General features: G+C 43.2%; 1 protein-coding gene across 1 annotated transcript; it reads left to right on the plus strand.

Moving 5' to 3' along the window:
• Nucleotides 1-3380: 3380 nt before the first annotated feature.
• On the plus strand, nucleotides 3381-15291 carry napgb (N-ethylmaleimide-sensitive factor attachment protein, gamma b). The gene is made up of 11 exons (XM_046358209.1): nucleotides 3381-3591; nucleotides 6815-6882; nucleotides 6977-7079; nucleotides 7568-7598; nucleotides 7812-7921; nucleotides 8086-8152; nucleotides 8333-8403; nucleotides 8539-8617; nucleotides 8938-9017; nucleotides 9418-9547; nucleotides 12390-15291. Exons 1-11 carry the CDS (start codon nucleotides 3539-3541, stop codon nucleotides 12525-12527), a joined length of 930 nt encoding a protein of 309 aa, XP_046214165.1. The 5' UTR covers nucleotides 3381-3538; the 3' UTR covers nucleotides 12528-15291.
• Nucleotides 15292-18917: the final 3626 nt, after the last annotated feature.

The following is an 18917-nucleotide window of genomic DNA, read 5'->3' on the forward strand; positions in this document are numbered from 1 at the left end:
TCCACTATTTAACCCTATACAAATCCACCACCTATATCCTATTTTCTGTGACTTTGATCCATTTCTGCAGTATAATTAACAACCATGGCTATAAATGCTCAAATAGAAAATTAAAACACTTTACTGAAGCACTTATTCTTCCCATCGCTCTCTCATGGTCTCTGCCTACTCACAGGAATCCTCTCAGGATCCCTCACCCTGTACCCATCTTCCTCTACCACTCTCTCATGGTCTCTGCCTACTCACAGGAATCCTCTCAGGATCCCTCACCCTGTACCCATCTTCCTCTACCACTCTCTTCACTGCTTCAGCATACAACACTTTCTGTACTACTGTAACCCTGGCAACCTCAATCTGCCTTTCTCTCACCGGACACCTCCGATCCAACAGCCCCACAACTAAACACACACAGAACTTTCTCCACCGATACCACAACTGCCTTTGTCTCATGCCCTCCTGCACACTTCTCACATCTAGGTATTTCCCTCCGACACCTAAAACACTGTCATTTTTTCGGAACATAAAACTCTCACGGGATGACTAACACTTCCTACCTTGACCTTATCTGGTTAAAAAAAAAATCTGCATCAAACCTCAGCATGATAGATAATGTCTTCTCCTTTCCCCCCCACCGTAGTTACGTATCACCAAACGACAGGTGTCCCAGACACCAGGAATCTTCACTTTTAAACTGCTCCTCCTCAACACTTAAACACACACACACACACACACACACACACACACACACACACACACACACACACACACACACACACACACACACACACACACACACACACACACACACACACACACACACACACACACACACACACACACAAAATGGCTTGGAGTCCCAGAGAAGACATTAAAAACAACTGGTGTTGTAGATCCCCAGAAACTGCTCAGGCCTCTTCTACTCCTGGAGAGGGTAGAAGCTGCTCTTGTAAGGCTCGAGATAATGGTCAGTCATATTTCCATAAAATAAAAACAAAGCGTAAATTCAAATAAAAATGTGAGATTAAATCTTACAATTATTCAGGAGGAAGATATGGCTGAGAAACATCAGGCGTAGGGTACATCAGTCAGAAGAGGTCCTTCAAGGACCTGAAGTAATGGGGCCATGCTGTGTGAGAAGAGCACTTTGAATAGCGTTTTTTTAATTCTGATTAAAGATGCATCTACTATCTTTTGTCAATAAAAATACATTTCAGTCATATGATATTTTTCTGGTCATAACGTCTCATTCAACAGCGTTCGCGGAAGACACTGTCCTGCGAGGCAGTACCTACCAGAATACATTGCATGAATCCACCCCCTTCACTCTGCACAGGGAAATGCTTACTTACAGGCCCAATGCTGAATTCAACAGGTGTAGGTAGACCTCACAGTGAAATGCTGAATACAACAGGTGTAGGTAGACCTCACAGTGAAATGCTGAATACAACAGGTGTAGTAGACCTCACAGTGAAATGCTGAATACAACAGGTGTAGTAGACCTCACAGTGAAATGCTGAATACAACAGGTGTAGGTAGACCTCACAGTGAAATGCTGAATGCAACAGGTGTAGGTCGACCTCACAGTGAAATGCTGAATTCAACAGGTGTAGGTAGACCTCACAGTGAAATGCTGAATACAACAGGTGTAGTAGACCTCACAGTGAAATGCTGAATTCAACAGCTGTAGGTAGACCTCACAGTGAAATGCTGAATACAACAGGTGTAAGTAGACCTCACATTGAAATGCTGAATACAACAGGTGTAGGTCGACCTCACAGTGAAATGCTGAATACAACAGGTGTAGGTCGACCTCACAGTGAAATGCTGAATTACTATTCCCTCTGCTAAAATGTACTGGAATGCAGCCCTAGGACAAGTAAACTGGAACAAAGCCTCGTTGTCCTGCAAATATTGTATATCTAATAAAGTGAAAGAAGTATCATACCAACTCATTCATAGAATCTACCCTGTAAAGACCTTTATCATACACAGATTTAAAATAGCTATTGATAACAAATGTGTATTTTGTGGTTGTGACCCAGAAACTCAACCATTTATTTTGGGACTGTTCTTACGTCAGAACATCTTGGAGTTAGAAGATTTAATTTAAAAATAAATGACTAATGTTAATTTGAGAGACTCTGATATGTTTTATTTTGATCCAAATGATATGGACCCTGATTTAACTTTCCTTGTTCATTTGTTTATCTTTCATGGAAGATTCTTTATCCATCAAATGAAGTGGGCGCAGAACAAACCCCCTCTTCACATTATTTACGATATAATTTTTATATTATTTAGAAATGATCAGTAAATTTAAAAACAAAAAAAGCAATACTCACCATAAAACCTTTTGACAAATTGAAAATGTATCTCGATATGTAATACCTATCTGTTAGGTTTATGTACTCCGTTTGTATATTTCTGTTTTTGTTTTGTTCATAATTATAAAACAAATCAATTATAAAAATGACAAATTATATAAAAATATAAAAAACAGTGATGAATTAGACCTACAGTGAGGATTTCAAATTATTATTCAAAAAACTGCATGGGGAGCTTCAAATTATCCTAATAAAAAAGCACGTGCATTACTATGCCACAGAGACATATATTTTGATAAGTACAGTTTAGTTGAATAACTATTTTGTTGAATGAAAATCGATGTAATGTGAAACCGTAAACACAATGTTATCAGATCTCTCTGTGATTGTGACCAATCTGTTTCTTTCTCGACAAGGAAATACTATATTTTGGCTCTAAATGTATATTTTCTATTGACTAGCACATATATCTTTTCTACTATTAAAACCCTGTCTCAAATCGGTATACTCGAGTTTCCTGAAAAAGCAATAGATATTACAACAATTTTGATGTTGAAATGTTTAGCTGAATAGAGCTCGCCAGTTTGTAGTCCTAAAATCCAGAAATGAGTGACCTCTGGTCCATTCAGCCATCCCTATGACAACAATGAATGGGGGAAAATAATAGGGTTTTGGAATAAACGCCGAGAATAAATTCAGAGTTTAACACAGGTTTAAGAGAGCTTGTACATGTTGTTCTATGAGATAATAGCAGTCAGTTAACATGACCTTATATGATCTTTAAAAAAATATACATTACATAAATTCTTCAAAATTCACAAAAAAAAAGTGGAGTTAGTTGATGAATATAATTTCATAGAACAAAAAGTATCATATCTAACCCTGTGTTTTCTACATACGTGTTTATCCAAATGACCCATTCATTTTGTCCGACGAAGCATGGCGTGCTTAGTGCCTACAAAAAGACGCCATTACTATGACGCCATTACTATTTCTCTCTACGTCCGGTCTATAAGGAGCGCTGGTGCATTTACGTAATGACATCCGGGGAATCTGTAGTTCGACGTTGCGGACATATTTGATTTATCTTCTCTCTTCCATCCAAACACCAACAGAATTTGTTTATCATCGTCCTCGGTTAGATTTTTTTTTTTCTCCACAAATAACATCTGCTCGACAGATTTTTTTTTGTCGCAGAGACCACAGACAGCACCATGGCCTCCAAAATAAACGAAGCCCATGAACACATCGCCAAAGCGGAGAAAAAGTATGTTGATGTAGCTAACGGTAACTAACGGTACTGTAGCTAGCTAGCTAGCATCGCTGACCCTGTCAGACGCTTCATCGGTTCCTAGCTAACGTTATTAGTAACATTATCCCTCAAAAAATATCTGACCTTAGTTGTTGACAAGATGTGAAATAACCCGAGTTTACTTACGACATTGTCATTGAATTACAGTTAATGAATGAGTTGTATTTGTAGGAAGTAGCTAGCTAGCTATCTTCTAATCCGGCCGGTCAGCGGATGCATTCATTCATCACCGAGTTAACGTCAGCCAGCGAGCTGCGGTAACGCTGCTTAGCTGTCCGCTCAGTGGCTGTGCATGCCTTTACATTGTAATGTAATATGCCTTTACATTGTCATATGCCTTTACATTGTAATGTAATATGCCTTTACATTGTCATATGCCTTTACATTGTCATATGCCTTTACATTGTAATGTCATATGCCTTTACATTGTCATTGTCATATGCCTTTACATTGTCATATGCCTTTACATTGTCATTGTCATATGCCTTTACATTGTCATTGTCATATGCCTTTACATTGTCATTGTCATATGCCTTTACATTGTCATTGTCATATGCCTTTACATTGTCATATGCCTTTACATTGTAATGTCATATGCCTTTACATTGTCAATGTCATATGCCTTTACATTGTCATATGCCTTTACATTGTCATTGTCATATGCCTTTACATTGTCATTGTCATATGCCTTTACATTGTCATTGTCATATGCCTTTACATTGTCATTGTCATATGCCTTTACATTGTCATTGTCATATGCCTTTACATTGTCATATGCCTTTACATTGTCATATGCCTTTACATTGTCATATGCCTTTACATTGTCATATGCCTTTACATTGTCATATGCCTTTACATTGTCATATGCCTTTACATTGTCATATGCCTTTACATTGTAATGCCTTTCATTGTCATATGCCTTTATTGCCTTTACATTGTCATATGCCTTTACATTGTCATATGCCTTTACATTGTCATATGCCTTTACATTGTCATATGCCTTTACATTGTCATATGCCTTTACATTGTCATATGCCTTTACATTGTAATGTCATATGCCTTTACATTGTCATATGCCTTTACATTGTAATGTAATATGCCTTTACATTGTAATGTAATATGCCTTTACATTATCATATGCCTTTACATTATCATATGCCTTTACATTGTCATATGCCTTTACATTGTCATATGCCTTTACATTGTCATATGCCTTTACATTGTAATGTAATATGCCTTTACATTGTCATATGCCTTTACATTATCATATGCCTTTACATTGTCATATGCCTTTACATTGTAATGTCATATGCCTTTACATTGTCATATGCCTTTACATTGTCATATGCCTTTACATTGTCATATGCCTTTACATTTTCATATGCCTTTACATTGTCATATGCCTTTACATTGTCATATGCATATCCCATTGCAATCCACAACAAGGCCACTTGTGTTATAGTGATATGCTGTTCGCAAACGATTTGTTCTTTTTCTGTTGTTGTTGAACGACTCTGTTTACTGACTCGAGAGTCATGATTTCGTTTTCTCCCAAGTGATTCGTTCGTTTGACCTGACTGTAATGATTTCGACTACACACTAATAATAAGACGCGCTCAGGCTGCTCCGGAGATGCGCTCCGACCTGTATTCATGCGCGCAGAAAAATAAATAAGAGAATGAAAAAAATACACTGATAATTGATATCATCATGGTGCAATAATTAATGTTCATGTTAGTGATATACACCTCATTGTAGAACCAAAACACACACAGCCATTCTCTGATCAACACTCGAGGTGCAGTTTCTGCCAAGAGTCATTCACAGTCTAGTCCGGTTGTAGCCGCAACTATATAACGTTTGTTTTAAAGTCATCAATAAATCATCTTATTTGTATGTCTAGTCATCACAAATGCACATTGTTTGAAGCACACTTTTATAAGTCTGTCACAAACAACAACTCCAAATAAAGCTGCCTGCGACAGCAACGGCCAGGATGACAGAAGATTAGTTGGAGAACAAAGCAAGCACTCGTGTAGTAACTATTTATTTTGCTTGATGTGCAATCAAAATCTGGTAGGAACGTGATGTATGGTTAATGAGGAGACGATTGCAAATTATTTTTAGCATTAGCGTTAAATATTTATATAGATTTTTTATTTTTATTTTTTTATATCAATACCAAATGGTGGTCAATCTTAGGGGACGTCCATGACAGTGATGACAAGTTTCAAGTTGATTTGATTGGCCAATAAATCCAAGACATCGTTTGACCAATCCCTTAGCTTCAAACTGTGTTAAGACATGTACCATGGGCCTACATTCTAAATATGGTGTCATTTGGTACCGTGGTTCATGAGGAGACCATTTTTTAAGTATTTTGTTTGTGTAAGTGCTAATATGCAGTCTACTGGTGGCCATCTTGGAATGCATCAATGCTATTTTCTCAAAGTCTTTGGGGGACTATTGTGATCTGACTTTTTGTACATAAGAATAATATGTTTTTAAGCATAACTGTTACATACTGCATTTTATGTTATTTTGACTTATTTCATGAGAATATGTGTTTCAAAGGTTTTTCCAACATTTCCAAGATGGAGGAAAAATCCATTCTGATGGACCTTATGGGTCCTTGAGGCAAATTGGTTCACTATGAGGAAAGACTTCAACATACAACGTTTCATGTCTCGGTCAAACAGGGCAACGGATATGAAGGTTTAAGTGAAGACTGCTTATAACAGCGCCACCTATAGGCCAATCAGTGCCATTCTTTTAGACCAAGTTACTCATGGCTTTTAGTTTGGTAACTTTTTTTTTTCTAAATTAAAAACAATCTATGCTTTGAGTTATTGAACTGAAAAACAAAAACCTTATGGTGCACGAGACTTGTAGAGTCATGATTCTTTCGAGTTTTCTTTCGAGTTTTTAGTTCATCGTTTGCCAATAGGGGTGTGCTGGGTGGTATTGAATCAAATGAACAAAATGAGTTGAAAGAATAGTTGTTTTTGACTGAATGAGTTGAAAAGATCCGATTCAGTAAACAGAGCCTAACTTCCCATCACTACTGTCTTACTGACTAACCTGATGTAGGTCAGCTCTTCTGTCCAGGTCTATTGTTATGGCTGTGTGTGTTGTTAACCCCTGAAAATAGACATTTTTCTTGCATGTCATTTTGCAGTTTAAAGACAAGCATGACAAAGTGGAAGCCAGATTTTGACAGTGCTGCATCAGAATATGCCAAAGCTGGTCAGTATGCCTACAGTCTGTAAACGTAGAGGAAGGATAACACTCCATACCGTGTATTGACAGTCTGATAAACAATCTGTGTTTGTATTCCCAGCGGTGTGCTTCAAGAATGCCAAACAGTTTGAGCAGGCTAAGGATGCCTACCTGAAGGAGGCAGAGTACCACACTGAAAATAAAGCCTTGTTTCATGCAGCAAAGTAAGGTTTTCCATATGAATACTTGAGATTAAAGGGCCAATGCAGATGTTTTTATTTCGATTATCAAATCATTTCTGGGTAACAATTAACTACCTTACTGTGATTGTTGTCCATTTTTAAAATGGTTTAAAAAAACATTTTTTTTTAAATAGCTTCTTAGCAAAGAACAATTTCTCAAGCAAGAATTTTGCTAAGACTGTCAGGGAGGGGGAAACTGAAAACTAGTTCTTATTGGCAGAGTGGTTTGGAACTCTTTCTTATTGGTCTATTAATTCATTTATCGCCTGGTGATGTCACCAGGCAGGTCAAAAACTCCATCCCCACCAAAACAGGTAGAAATTTCAGGCTGTCTTTTCCAACAGAAAAATCACTTCTTTTTTTGGACTCCACTAGGCCTTTTTTTTTAAAGATTATTAATACCATTCAATACTTGTATATGTGAGACCCCCCCCCCTTTCCCCTTTCTAAGAAATGCATTTATTTTTCAGAGCAATCGAACAAGCAGGTATGATGATGAAGGTGAGTTTTCCCCAATGTCCATGTAATATCAGTGTAATACCTCAAATACAAACGCGTACACATATGGGAGAGAACAAGCTTTTATTTTTTTTTACCATACGCTGTGTACCATGTGATCGAGAGCATCATCAAAATATATATTGATATTCTACCACAACATAGTATGTGTTAATAGAGGTCATTGAGGTAGCCATGTTTTCTGCTGTGTGACAGGACTTGAAGAAGATGCCTGAGGCGATCCAGTACATAGAAAAAGCCAGTATGATCTACGTAGAGAACGGTACTCCAGACACCGCTGCTATGGCTCTGGACAGAGCCGGGAAGTAAGTACTGCTCTAGACTATACATTTCTATCTACTTTATTGATTCGGTGGTTTCTGATATGTTCCTGACCGTTGTTGTTTTGGGGGGGGGGGGGGAGTACATCACCCTGTTTTTTAATTTAAAAAACATTTGTATTGTACTTTTTCATTATTTTCCTATCTAGACTTATCGAGCCTGTGAGTTTAGAGAAAGCTGTGGACCTGTATCAGCAGGCTGCCGGTGTGTTTGAGGTAAGTCGGACGTTTTCATATCATATTCTATGGAAGAGAAGTTGGCCTTTTAATAAGTTGATTTGATTCAACGGATTGTTTTTTGTGTGTGTGTGTGTCTATGTGTGTGCGTGTGTGTGTGTGTTTGTCTATGTGTGTGTGTGTGTGTGTGTGCGTGCGTGTGTGCGTGCGTGTGTGTAGAATGAGGACCGCCTACGTCAGTCAGCTGAGCTCCTGGGGAAAGCTTCCAGACTGTTGGTCAGATTACGCAGGTAGAGACGACGAATAACGGCTTCATAAAGCACTACATAGGATGCTTCACAAATCATTTATAAGCAGCATAAGTATTGTGGCCGGTCCTGACCCAACGTTCTAACTCCGTTCTGTCTTGGTGAATTGGACAACAGACTGGATGAAGCAGCAACCGCCCTTCAAAAAGAGAAGAACATGTATAAAGATATAGAGAATTATCCCACTTGCTTTAAGGTACGTTCTTATGGCATTTGCATGTGCATTCATGTGCAACCTGTAGCTCAGTTGGTAGAGCATGGCGCTTGTAACGCCAGGGTAGTGGGTTCGATTCCCGGGATACCCATACGTAGAATGTATGCACACATGACCGTAAGTCGCTTTGGATAAAAGCGTCTGCTAAATGGCATATATTATTATTATTATCATTCTATTGGAATTATATCCTATTTGTGGATTTTCCAGTATTTCCCTTTCAAGCTATGTTCGGTGCAATGGTATTGGTGGAGGTGTAAACATACAGATCATTAAATGTTGATCTGGGTCTTTTCTCTTAGAAAACAACAGCACAGGTGTTGGTTCATCTTCACAGAAATGACTTTGTGGCTGCAGACAAGTGTGTCAGAGAGAGCTACAGGTATGACCTTCCTTATGACTGAATACATGCGTGGCTAATGTCTATCTGACTGAGTGGTTAATGTCTATCTGACTGGGTGGCTAATGTCTATCTGACTGGGTGGCTAATGTCTATCTGACTGGGTGGCTAATGTCTAATGTCTATCTGACTGGGTGGCTAATGTCTATCTGACTGGGTGGCTAATGTCTATCTGACTGGGTGGCTAATGTCTATCTGAATCGGTGCTTTCCCACTGTTGAATTTAAAAGGAACCAACTGGTGTAAGAAATAAAGTTCGCCATCATGCTTTTCACTCGACATGTCTAGCGAACGACTATTCAGCGAGAACCGTAATTTGGGCTACAGACTATGACTTGTAGTCTGATGTAGTCTGATGATATAATTAGCTGTTTTCCTGCAGCCTCCCAGGGTACAGTGGGAGTGAAGACTGCGTGGCCATGGAGACGTTGCTGCAGGGATATGACGAGCAGGACGAGGACCAGGTGCACCGCGTGTGTCACTCCGCTCTGCTGAAGTACATGGACAATGACGTGAGTAACACTTCATACAACTGTACCCTCACGGGGTCTGTACCCTCATGGGGTCTGTTATGTACCCTCACGGGGTCTTATGTACCCTCATGGGGTCTGTACCCTCACGGGGTCTGTTATGTACCCTCACTGGGTCTGTACCCTCATGGGGTCTGTTATGTACCCTCATGGGGTCTGTAACCTCACAGGGTCTGTTATGTAACCTCATGGGGTCTGTAACCTCACAGGGTCTGTTATGTACCCTCACAGGGTATGTTATGTACCCTCACAGGGTCTGTTATGTACCCTCACGGGGTCTGTACCCTCATGGGGTCTGTACCTCATGGGGTCTGTACCTCATGGGGTCTGTACCCTCATGGGGTCTATGTACCCTCACGGGGTCTGTACCCTCACGGGGTCTGTTATGTACCCTCACGGGGTCTGTTATGTACCCTCATGGGGTCTGTACCCTCACAGGGTCTGTTATGTACCCTCACAGGGTCTGTTATGTACCCTCACAGGGTCTGTTATGTACCCTCACAGGGTCTGTTATGTACCCTCACAGGGTCTGTTATGTACCCTCACAGGGTCTGTACCCTCACAGGGTCTGTTATGTACCCTCACGGGGTCTGTACCCTCACGGGGTCTGTTATGTACCCTCACAGGGTCTGTACCCTCACGGGGTCTGTTATGTACCCTCACGGGGTATGTACCCTCACAGGGTCTGTTATGTACCCTCACGGGGTCTGTTATGTACCCTCACGGGGTCTGTACCCTCATGGGGTCTGTTATGTACCCTCATGGGGTATGTTATGTACCCTCGGGGTCTGTACCCTCATGGGGTCTGTTATGTACCCTCACAGGGTCTGTTATCACCCTCATGGGGGTCTGTACCCTCACCCGGTACCCTCACGGGGTCTGTACCCTCACAGGGTCTGTACCCTCACGGGGTCTGTTAGGTACCCTCACGGGGTCTGTACCCTCACAGGGTCTGTACCCTCACGGGGTCTGTTATGTACCCTCATGGGGTCTGTTCTGTACCCTCACGGGGTCTGTACCCTCATGGGGTCTGCTGAGGTACATGGACAATGACGTGAGTAACACTTCATACAACTGTACCCTCACAGGGTCTGTTATGTACCCTCATGGGGTCTGTACCCTCACAGGGTCTGTTATGTACCTTCACGGGGTCTGTACCCTCACAGGGTCTGTTATGTAACCCTCACGGGGTCTGTTATGTACCCTCACGGGGCCTGTACCCTCACAGGGTCTGCACCCTCACGGGGTCTGTTATGTTCCCTCACAGGGTCTGTTATGTACCCTCACAGGGTCTGTACCCTCACGGGGTCTGTTATGTACCCCTCACGGGGGTCTGTTATGTACCCATCCCAGGGTCTGTTATGTACCCCTCACGGGGGTCTGTTATGTACCCCTCACAGGGTCTGTATGTACCCTCACAGGGTCTGTACCCTCACGGGGTCTGTTATGTACCCCTCACGGGGGTCTGTTATGTACCCCTCACGGGGGTCTGTTATGTACCCATCCCAGGGTCTGTTATGTACCCCTCACGGGGGTCTGTTATGTACCCCTCACGGGGGGGTCTGTTATACCCCTCACGGGGGTCTGTTATGTACCCATCCCAGGGTCTGGTCTGTTATGTACCCATCCCAGGGTCTGTTACGCTATGTACCCATCACAGGGTCTGTTATGTACCCATCCCAGGGTCTGGTCTGTTATGTACCCCCACGGGGTCTGTTCCGTTATGTACCCATCACAGGGTCTGGAAGATGTTCCAAATCTTTTGTATACTCAGTGTATAGTGCATTTAGCATGCACTTTTATCAAAAAGTACTTAGTCATGCATGCCATGCTCTACCAGCTGAGCCATACTCTGGTCCTGGAGTGCTGCTGGGTGTGCAGGCTTTGGTTTCAGCCCTGCAGTATCAGTGGGTTACTTACCAGTAGTCCTCCAGGACCAGAGATTAAGACCCCTGCCATCCACCTATCCCAAACCATCACACTGTCTAGCAATGGGTCCCTGACCGAACCCTCACGCTGTCTAGCAATGGGTCCCTGACCGAACCCTCACGCTGTCTAGCGATGGGTCCCTGACCGAACCCTCACGCTGTCTAGCAATGGGTCCCTGACCGAACCCTCACGCTGTCTAGCGATGGGTCCCTGACCGAACCCTCACGCTGTCTAGTGATGGGTCCCTGACCGAACCCTCACGCTGTCTAGCGATGGGTCCCTGACCGAACCCTCACGCTGTCTAGTGATGGGTCCCTGACCGAACCCTCACGCTGTCTAGCGATGGGTCCCTGACCGAACCCTCACGCTGTCTAGCGATGGGTCCCTGACCGAACCCTCACGCTGTCTAGCGATGGGTCCCTGACCGAACCCTCACGCTGTCTAGCGATGGGTCCCTGACCGAACCCTCACGCTGTCTAGCGATGGGTCCCTGACCGAACCCTCACGCTGTCTAGCGATGGGTCCCTGACCGAACCCTCACGCTGTCTAGCGATGGGTCCCTGAACCCTCACCGAACCCTCACGCTGTCTAGCGATGGGTCCCTGACCGAACCCTCACGCTGTCTAGCGATGGGTCCCTGACCGAACCCTCACGCTGTCTAGCGATGGGTCCCTGACCGAACCCTCACGCTGTCTAGCGATGTTGACACTTAACCTGCAGTGGGTAACCCTCTATACAGGAGTTATCTTTTACACTGCCAATCTGCTACCACTGTCGATCAGTATTTGAAACCATGCTTTTAAGACCCAATTCCACAAGTTTCATACACTTGAAGAAGCAATACTTGAGGTAGGAACAACCCTGTTGATGTAATCTATCCCCCATTTACTCTCAGTATGCCAAGCTGGCCATCTCCCTGAAGGTTCCTGGAGGAGGAGCGAAGAAGAAGACTGCAAAGCCGCCACAGGGGGGCGCCGGAGCGCCTGCTGCTTCCGCCGAGGACGACGACGACTACGAGGGAGGGCTGTGTTAGCCGCAGAAAACACTGACCGCTATATACACACAATGCTAAACACACCAGGAAGTCCTGCTCATTGAGGTGAAACTCTCAGAATATGTTGCTCCCCCCTGAACTAGACCCCAATATGTTACTCCCCCCTGAACTAGACCCAATATGGTGCTCCCCCCTGAACTAGACCCCAATATGTTACTCCCCCCTGAACTAGACCCAATATGATGCTCCCCCCTGAACTAGACCCCAATATGTTACTCCCCCTGAACTAGACCCCAATATGTTACTCCCCCTGAACTAGACCCCAATATGTTGCTCCCCCTGAACTAGACCCCAATATGTTGCTCCCCCTGAACTAGACCCAATATGTTACTCCCCCTGAACTAGACCCAATATGGTGCTCCCCCTGAACTAGACCCCAATATGTTACTCCCCCTGAACTAGACCCCAATATGTTACTCCCCCTGAACTAGACCCAATATGTTACTCCCCCTGAACTAAACCCAATATGTTACTCCCCCTGAACTAGACCCCAATATGTTACTCCCCCTGAACTAGACCCCAATATGTTGCTCCCCCTGAACTAGACCCCAATATGTTACTCCCCCTGAACTAGACCCAATATGTTGCTCCCCCTGAACTAGACCCAATATGTTACTCCCCCTGAACTAGACCCAATATGTTACTCCCCCTGAACTAGACCCAATATGTTACTCCCCCTGAACTAGACCCAATATGTTACTCCCCCTGAACTAGACCCCAATATGTTGCTCCCCCTGAACTAGACCCCAATATGTTACTCCCCCTGAACTAGACCCCAATATGTTACTCCCCCTGAACTAGACCCAATATGTTACTCCCCCTGAACTAGACCCCAATATGTTACTCCCCCTGAACTAGACCCAATATGTTGCTCCCCCTGATACTAGACCCAATATGTTGCTCCCCCTGAACTAGACCCCAATATGTTACTCCCCCTGAACTAGACCCAATATGTTGCTCCCCCTATACTAGACCCCAGTATGTTACTCCCCCTATACTAGACCCAATATGTTGCTCCCCCTGAACTAGACCCCAATATGTTGCTCCCCCTATACTAGACCCCAGTATGTTGCTCCCCCTATACTAGACCCAATATGTTGCTCCCCCTGAACTAGACCCCAATATGTTACTCCCCCTGAACTAGACCCCAATATGTTACTCCCCCTGAACTAGACCCAATATGTTACTCCCCCTGAACTAGACCCCAATATGGTGCTCCCCCTGAACTAGACCCAATATGTTACTCCCCCTGAACTAGACCCCAATATGTTACTCCCCCTGAACTAGACCCCAATATGTTGCTCCCCCTATACTAGACCCCAATATGTTACTCCCCCTGAACTAGACCCCAATATGTTACTCCCCCTGAACTAGACCCCAATATGTTGCTCCCCCTATACTAGACCCCAATATGTTACTCCCCCCTAGAACTAGACCCCAATATGTTACTCCCCCTGAACTAGACCCCAATATGGTGCTCCCCCTGAACTAGACCCAATATGTTACTCCCCCTGAACTAGACCCCAATATGTTACTCCCCCTGAACTAGACCCCAATATGGTGCTCCCCCTGAACTAGACCCAATATGTTACTCCCCCTGAACTAGACCCCAATATGTTACTCCCCCTGAACTAGACCCCAATATGTTACTCCCCTGAACTAGACCCCAATATGTTACTCCCCCTGAACTAGACCCCAATATGGTGCTCCCCCTGAACTAGACCCCAATATGTTGCTCCCCCTATACTAGACCCCAGTATGTTACTCCCCCCCAAACTAGGTATCTAATTCCCTCCAGTCCCCTCAGTGTGAAACATGTCGATAACAGTGAAGTATACCCTTCCTATGTGTGGATCCATCTTCTTTAATTCATTCACATCAAACATCCTCTCCTTTTCCCCCCAAAAAAAACTAGATTAAATTCCAAGTGAAGAAGGATAGTTTTGACTAGGTCTATATCTATACGATAGATAGTATTTTACTTTGTCTACTGGTTAATTCAGTGTAACAACGACATATCACCTGTGTGTTTTCAGATGTCTATTGAACATAACTTCCATTGTTGTAAATGTTCATATTTTGTTGATCAGGAATTCTCTTTAACTGTCAATCAGGGTTGTCAAACTAATTTTGGTCCGACGAGCCGCATTCGTTCTTCACCGTGGTCCGGAGGGCTGCACTTTAGAATTGGTTATATTTGCAAAATCATCCATCTCTTATGGATGATAAATCATCCGTCTCTTTTGGAAATTCGATGCTCCCTGACTGTCTTTGCTTTTGTTTCAATTGCTGTTAGCACGTCGGACAGAGTGAAGAGACTATAGATGTAGGCTCGTTGTCACTTCTACAGTTTAAATTGCTGTTAGCATGTCGGACAGAGTGAAGAGACTATAGATATAGGCTCGTTGTCACTTCTACAGTTTAAATTTAGTTTGAGGTTGTTTTCTTCACCCCCACCTTGAAAAGAAAAAGGATCTGAATGGGCTCGAGGACCGGATCCGTGTGATACCCCTGCTGTATATGGTGCAGTTTTTCTAGGTATGTGTACAGATAAAAAAATATTAATATATTGTTTATATTGTAGTGACTGATCAGTCTTATTGTCATATAGAGTGGGGAAATAAAAATATATATATATATATATATACTACCGTTCAAAGGTTTAGGGTCACTTAGAAATGTCCTTGTTTTTGAAAGAAAAGCTTCTTTTTTGTTTGGTCCATTAAAATAACATCAAATTGATCAGAAATACAGTGTAGACATTGTTAATGTTGTAAATTACTATTGTAGCTGGAAATGGCTGATTTATAATGGAATATCTACATAGGTGTACAGAGGCCCATTATCAGCAACCATCACTCCTGTGTTCCAATGGCACGTTGTGTTAGCTAATCCAAGTTTATCATTTTAAAAGGCTAATTTATCCTTTATAAAACGCTTTTGCAATTATGTTAGCACAGCTGAAAACTTTAAAGAAGCAATTAAACTGGCCTTCTTTAGACTAGTTTAGTATCCGGTGCATCAGTATTTGTGGGTTCGATTACTGGCTCAAAATGGCCAGAAACAAAGACCTTTCTTCTGAAACTCGTCAGGCTATTCTTGTTCTGAGTAATGAAGGCTATTCCATGTGAGAAATTGCCAAGAAACTGAAGATCTTGTACAACGCTGTGTACTACTCCCTTCATAGAACAGCGCAAACCAGAATAGAAAGAGTGGGAGGCCCCGGTGCACAACTGAGCAAGAGGACAAGTACATTAGAGTGTCTAGTTTGAGAAACAGACACCTCACAAGTCCTCAACTGGCAGCTTCATTAAATAGTACCCGCAAAACACCAGTCTCAATGTCAACAGTGTAGAGGCAACTCTGGGATGCTGGACTTCTAGGCAGAGTTGCAAAGAAAAAGCCATTTCTCAGACTGGCTAATAAAAAGAAAATATTAAGATGGGCAAAAGAACACAACCACTGGACAGAGGAACTCAAAAGTGACCCCAAACTTTTGAACAGTAGCGTGTGTGTATAAATATATTACTATATTAGATGTTCAGTATGGTTTAATGTATGTTTATGTGTGTCTGTACAGATGTTTAAGGCTTTGAAATGTCAAAGATAACAGTTGCTGGGGCAATATGCAATACAGATATAGTGTAGTGGGATTGTAAATGATATGTGTGTGAAGGAAGAGAAACAGAAGTGTATTGGCGGTTGAATACCGTTGCGGTGGTTGAATACCGCTACGACGGTTGAATATCGTTGCGGTGGTTGAATACCGCTACGACGGTTGAATATCGTTGCGGTGGTTGAATACCGTTGAATACCGTTGCCACGGTTGAATACCGTTGAATACCGTTGCCACAGTTGAATACCGTTGAATACCGTTGCCACGGTTGAATACTGTTGAATACCGCTACGACGGTTGAATACCGTTGCCACGGTTGAATACCGTTGCCACGGTTGAATACCGTTGCCACATTTGAATACCGTTGCCACATTTGAATACCGTTGCGACGGTTGAATACCGTTGCCACGGTTGAATACCGTTGCCACGGTTGAATACCGTTTGTGTTTGGAATGGATATACAACAAGAGCCCTGAGTAAGATGAGGCATAGCAAAGATTTACATGACAGCAAGTTTTAAATTCATCTACCTTGGGGATGGTGTTGTAGCATATGGTGAAGATATGTCTTCGTACCTTACCATACAAACAGAGCGGATGTGACAGGATACTTTAAAAACAATTATATTAATGTATCTTTGTTCTATATTGTTGTTCAATTCCCGGAGACAGTAAAAGTGAGACCATGAACATGTGATTTTTGATTCCATTGTGTGTACCCATTCTAATGTTCTAATTGGAAAGTGTTGTTGTTATCTAGCTAGAGGTTGTAGCTTCTCCTCTTGTGTAAATGCACATGCAAGCAACTGGACTTATTTAAGCAAGCAAAATAGACATCTAGGCAGAGATCTATGTTTAAAAGAAGCTTATACATAGACCAGGGCTCTCCAACGCTGTTCCTGGAGAACATCCTTCCTGTAGGGTTTAATAGACCAGGGCTCTCCAACGCTGTTCCAGGAGAACATCCTTCCTGTAAGGTTTAATAGACCAGGGTTCTCCAATGCTGTTCCAGGAGAACATCCTTCCTGTAAGGTTTAATAGACCAGGGTTCTCCCAACGCTGTTCCTGGAGAACATCCTTCCTGTAGGGTTTAATAGACCAGAGCTCTCCAACGCGGTTCCTGGAGAACATCCTTCCTGTAGGGTTTAATAGACCAGGGTTCTCCAACGCTGTTCCAGGAGAACATCCTTCCTGTAAGGTTTAATAGACCAGGGTTCTTCAACTCTGTTCCTGGAGAACATCCTTCCTGTAAGGTTTAATAGACCAGGGTTCTCCAACGCTGTTCCAGGAGAACATCCATCCTGTAGGGTTTAATAGACCAGAGTTCTTCAACGCTGTTCCTGGAGAACATCCGTCCTGTAGGTTTTAACCGGGTTGGAGTGAACATACAGGAGGGTATCTCCAGGAACAGGGTCAGAGTTCTAACCTACAGGGGGATGTTCTCCAGGAACAGGGTCAGAGTTCAAACCTACAGGAGGATGTTCTCCAGGAACAGGGTCCGAGTTCAAACCTACAGGAGGGATGTTCTCCAGGAACAGGGTCGGAGTTCAAACCTACAGGAGGGATGTTCTCCAGGAACAGGGTCCGAGTTCAAACCTACAGGAGGGATGTTCTCCAGGAACAGGGTCCGAGTTCAAACCTACAGGAGGGATGTTCTCCAGGAACAGGGTCCGAGTTCAAACCTACAGGAGGGATGTTCTCCAGGAACAGGGTCCGAGTTCAAACCTACAGGAGGGATGTTCTCCAGGAACAGCGTCTGAGAGCCCTGGTATAGACACTGTAGGTTTTGTTCTGTATTTCTTGTGGCTAAACTATATATATACGCCGACTGCAAGCCAGGCTTAATCGTCCCAACATCAGTGCCCGACCTCACTAATGCTCCTGTGGCTGAATGGAAATAAGTCCTTGCAGTAATGTTCCAACATCTAGTGGAAAGCCTTCCCAGAAGAGTGGAGGCTGTTATAGCAGCAATGTTCCTACATCTAGTGGAAAGCCTTCCCAGAAGAGTGGAGGCTGTTATAGCAGCAAAGGGGGGGACCAACTCCATATTAATGCCCACGATTTTGGAATGAGATGTTCGACGAGCAGTTGTCCACAGACTTTAAAGAAAAATGACCTCCTATTTAATTAACCTCATCGTCGGTGGTTACAGCCGTGTCGTGTTGTTGTAGTCCCTGTACCTACAGTACCGTGGTTACAGCCGTGTCATGTTGTTGTAGTCCCTGTACCTACAGTACCGTGGTTACAGCCGTGTCATGTTGTTGTAGTCCCTGTATCTACAGTACCGTGGTTACAGCCGTGTCATGTTGTTGTAGTCCCTGTACCTACAGTACCATGGTTACAGCCACAGTGTCATGTTGTTGTAGTCCCTGTACCTACAGTACCGTGGTTACAGCCACAGTGTCATGTTGTTGTGGTCCCTGAGAATACTAGATGTTTGGGACGAAGCTCGAGAGTTAATTCTAACAAGGTTCTCCCAGAAATGAACCGTGGAAAGGAAGGACCTTGTAATGGATGTCGAGCTTCTTAAGTCTCTGTGTGTATTTTAATGAGAGAGTAAGATCGTCTACCAATGCCTCTGTCCTTTTCCTTAGCAATGTCCTGTTTTCAATGCACACCGGTGCTGCTTCTGTTGTGATGTTCTGCGTTTTGTGCATTAGTGACAATCCAAAATGGGGAGTGTACAACATACATGTGTCCATCCAGGGAAAATAAAAGGGACAAATCTCTTACCTTTGTAAATGGAGTCGTGTT

Source organism: Oncorhynchus gorbuscha, linkage group LG08, assembly GCF_021184085.1.
Source record: "Oncorhynchus gorbuscha isolate QuinsamMale2020 ecotype Even-year linkage group LG08, OgorEven_v1.0, whole genome shotgun sequence".
Lineage (NCBI taxonomy): Eukaryota > Metazoa > Chordata > Actinopteri > Salmoniformes > Salmonidae > Oncorhynchus > Oncorhynchus gorbuscha.

What these genes read in the sequence shown, in the direction of transcription:
- napgb (XM_046358209.1), top strand. Translation starts at nt 3,539, where the DNA reads ATGGCCTCCAAAATAAACGAAGCCCATGAACACATCGCCAAAGCGGAG. An exon ending in ATCGCCAAAGCGGAGAAAAA is followed by an intron (nt 3,592 to 6,814) that starts GTATGTTGATGT and finishes GTCATTTTGCAG; the next exon opens with TTTAAAGACAAGCATGACAA. An exon ending in TGTGTCAGAGAGAGCTACAG is followed by an intron (nt 9,018 to 9,417) that starts GTATGACCTTCC and finishes GTTTTCCTGCAG; the next exon opens with CCTCCCAGGGTACAGTGGGA.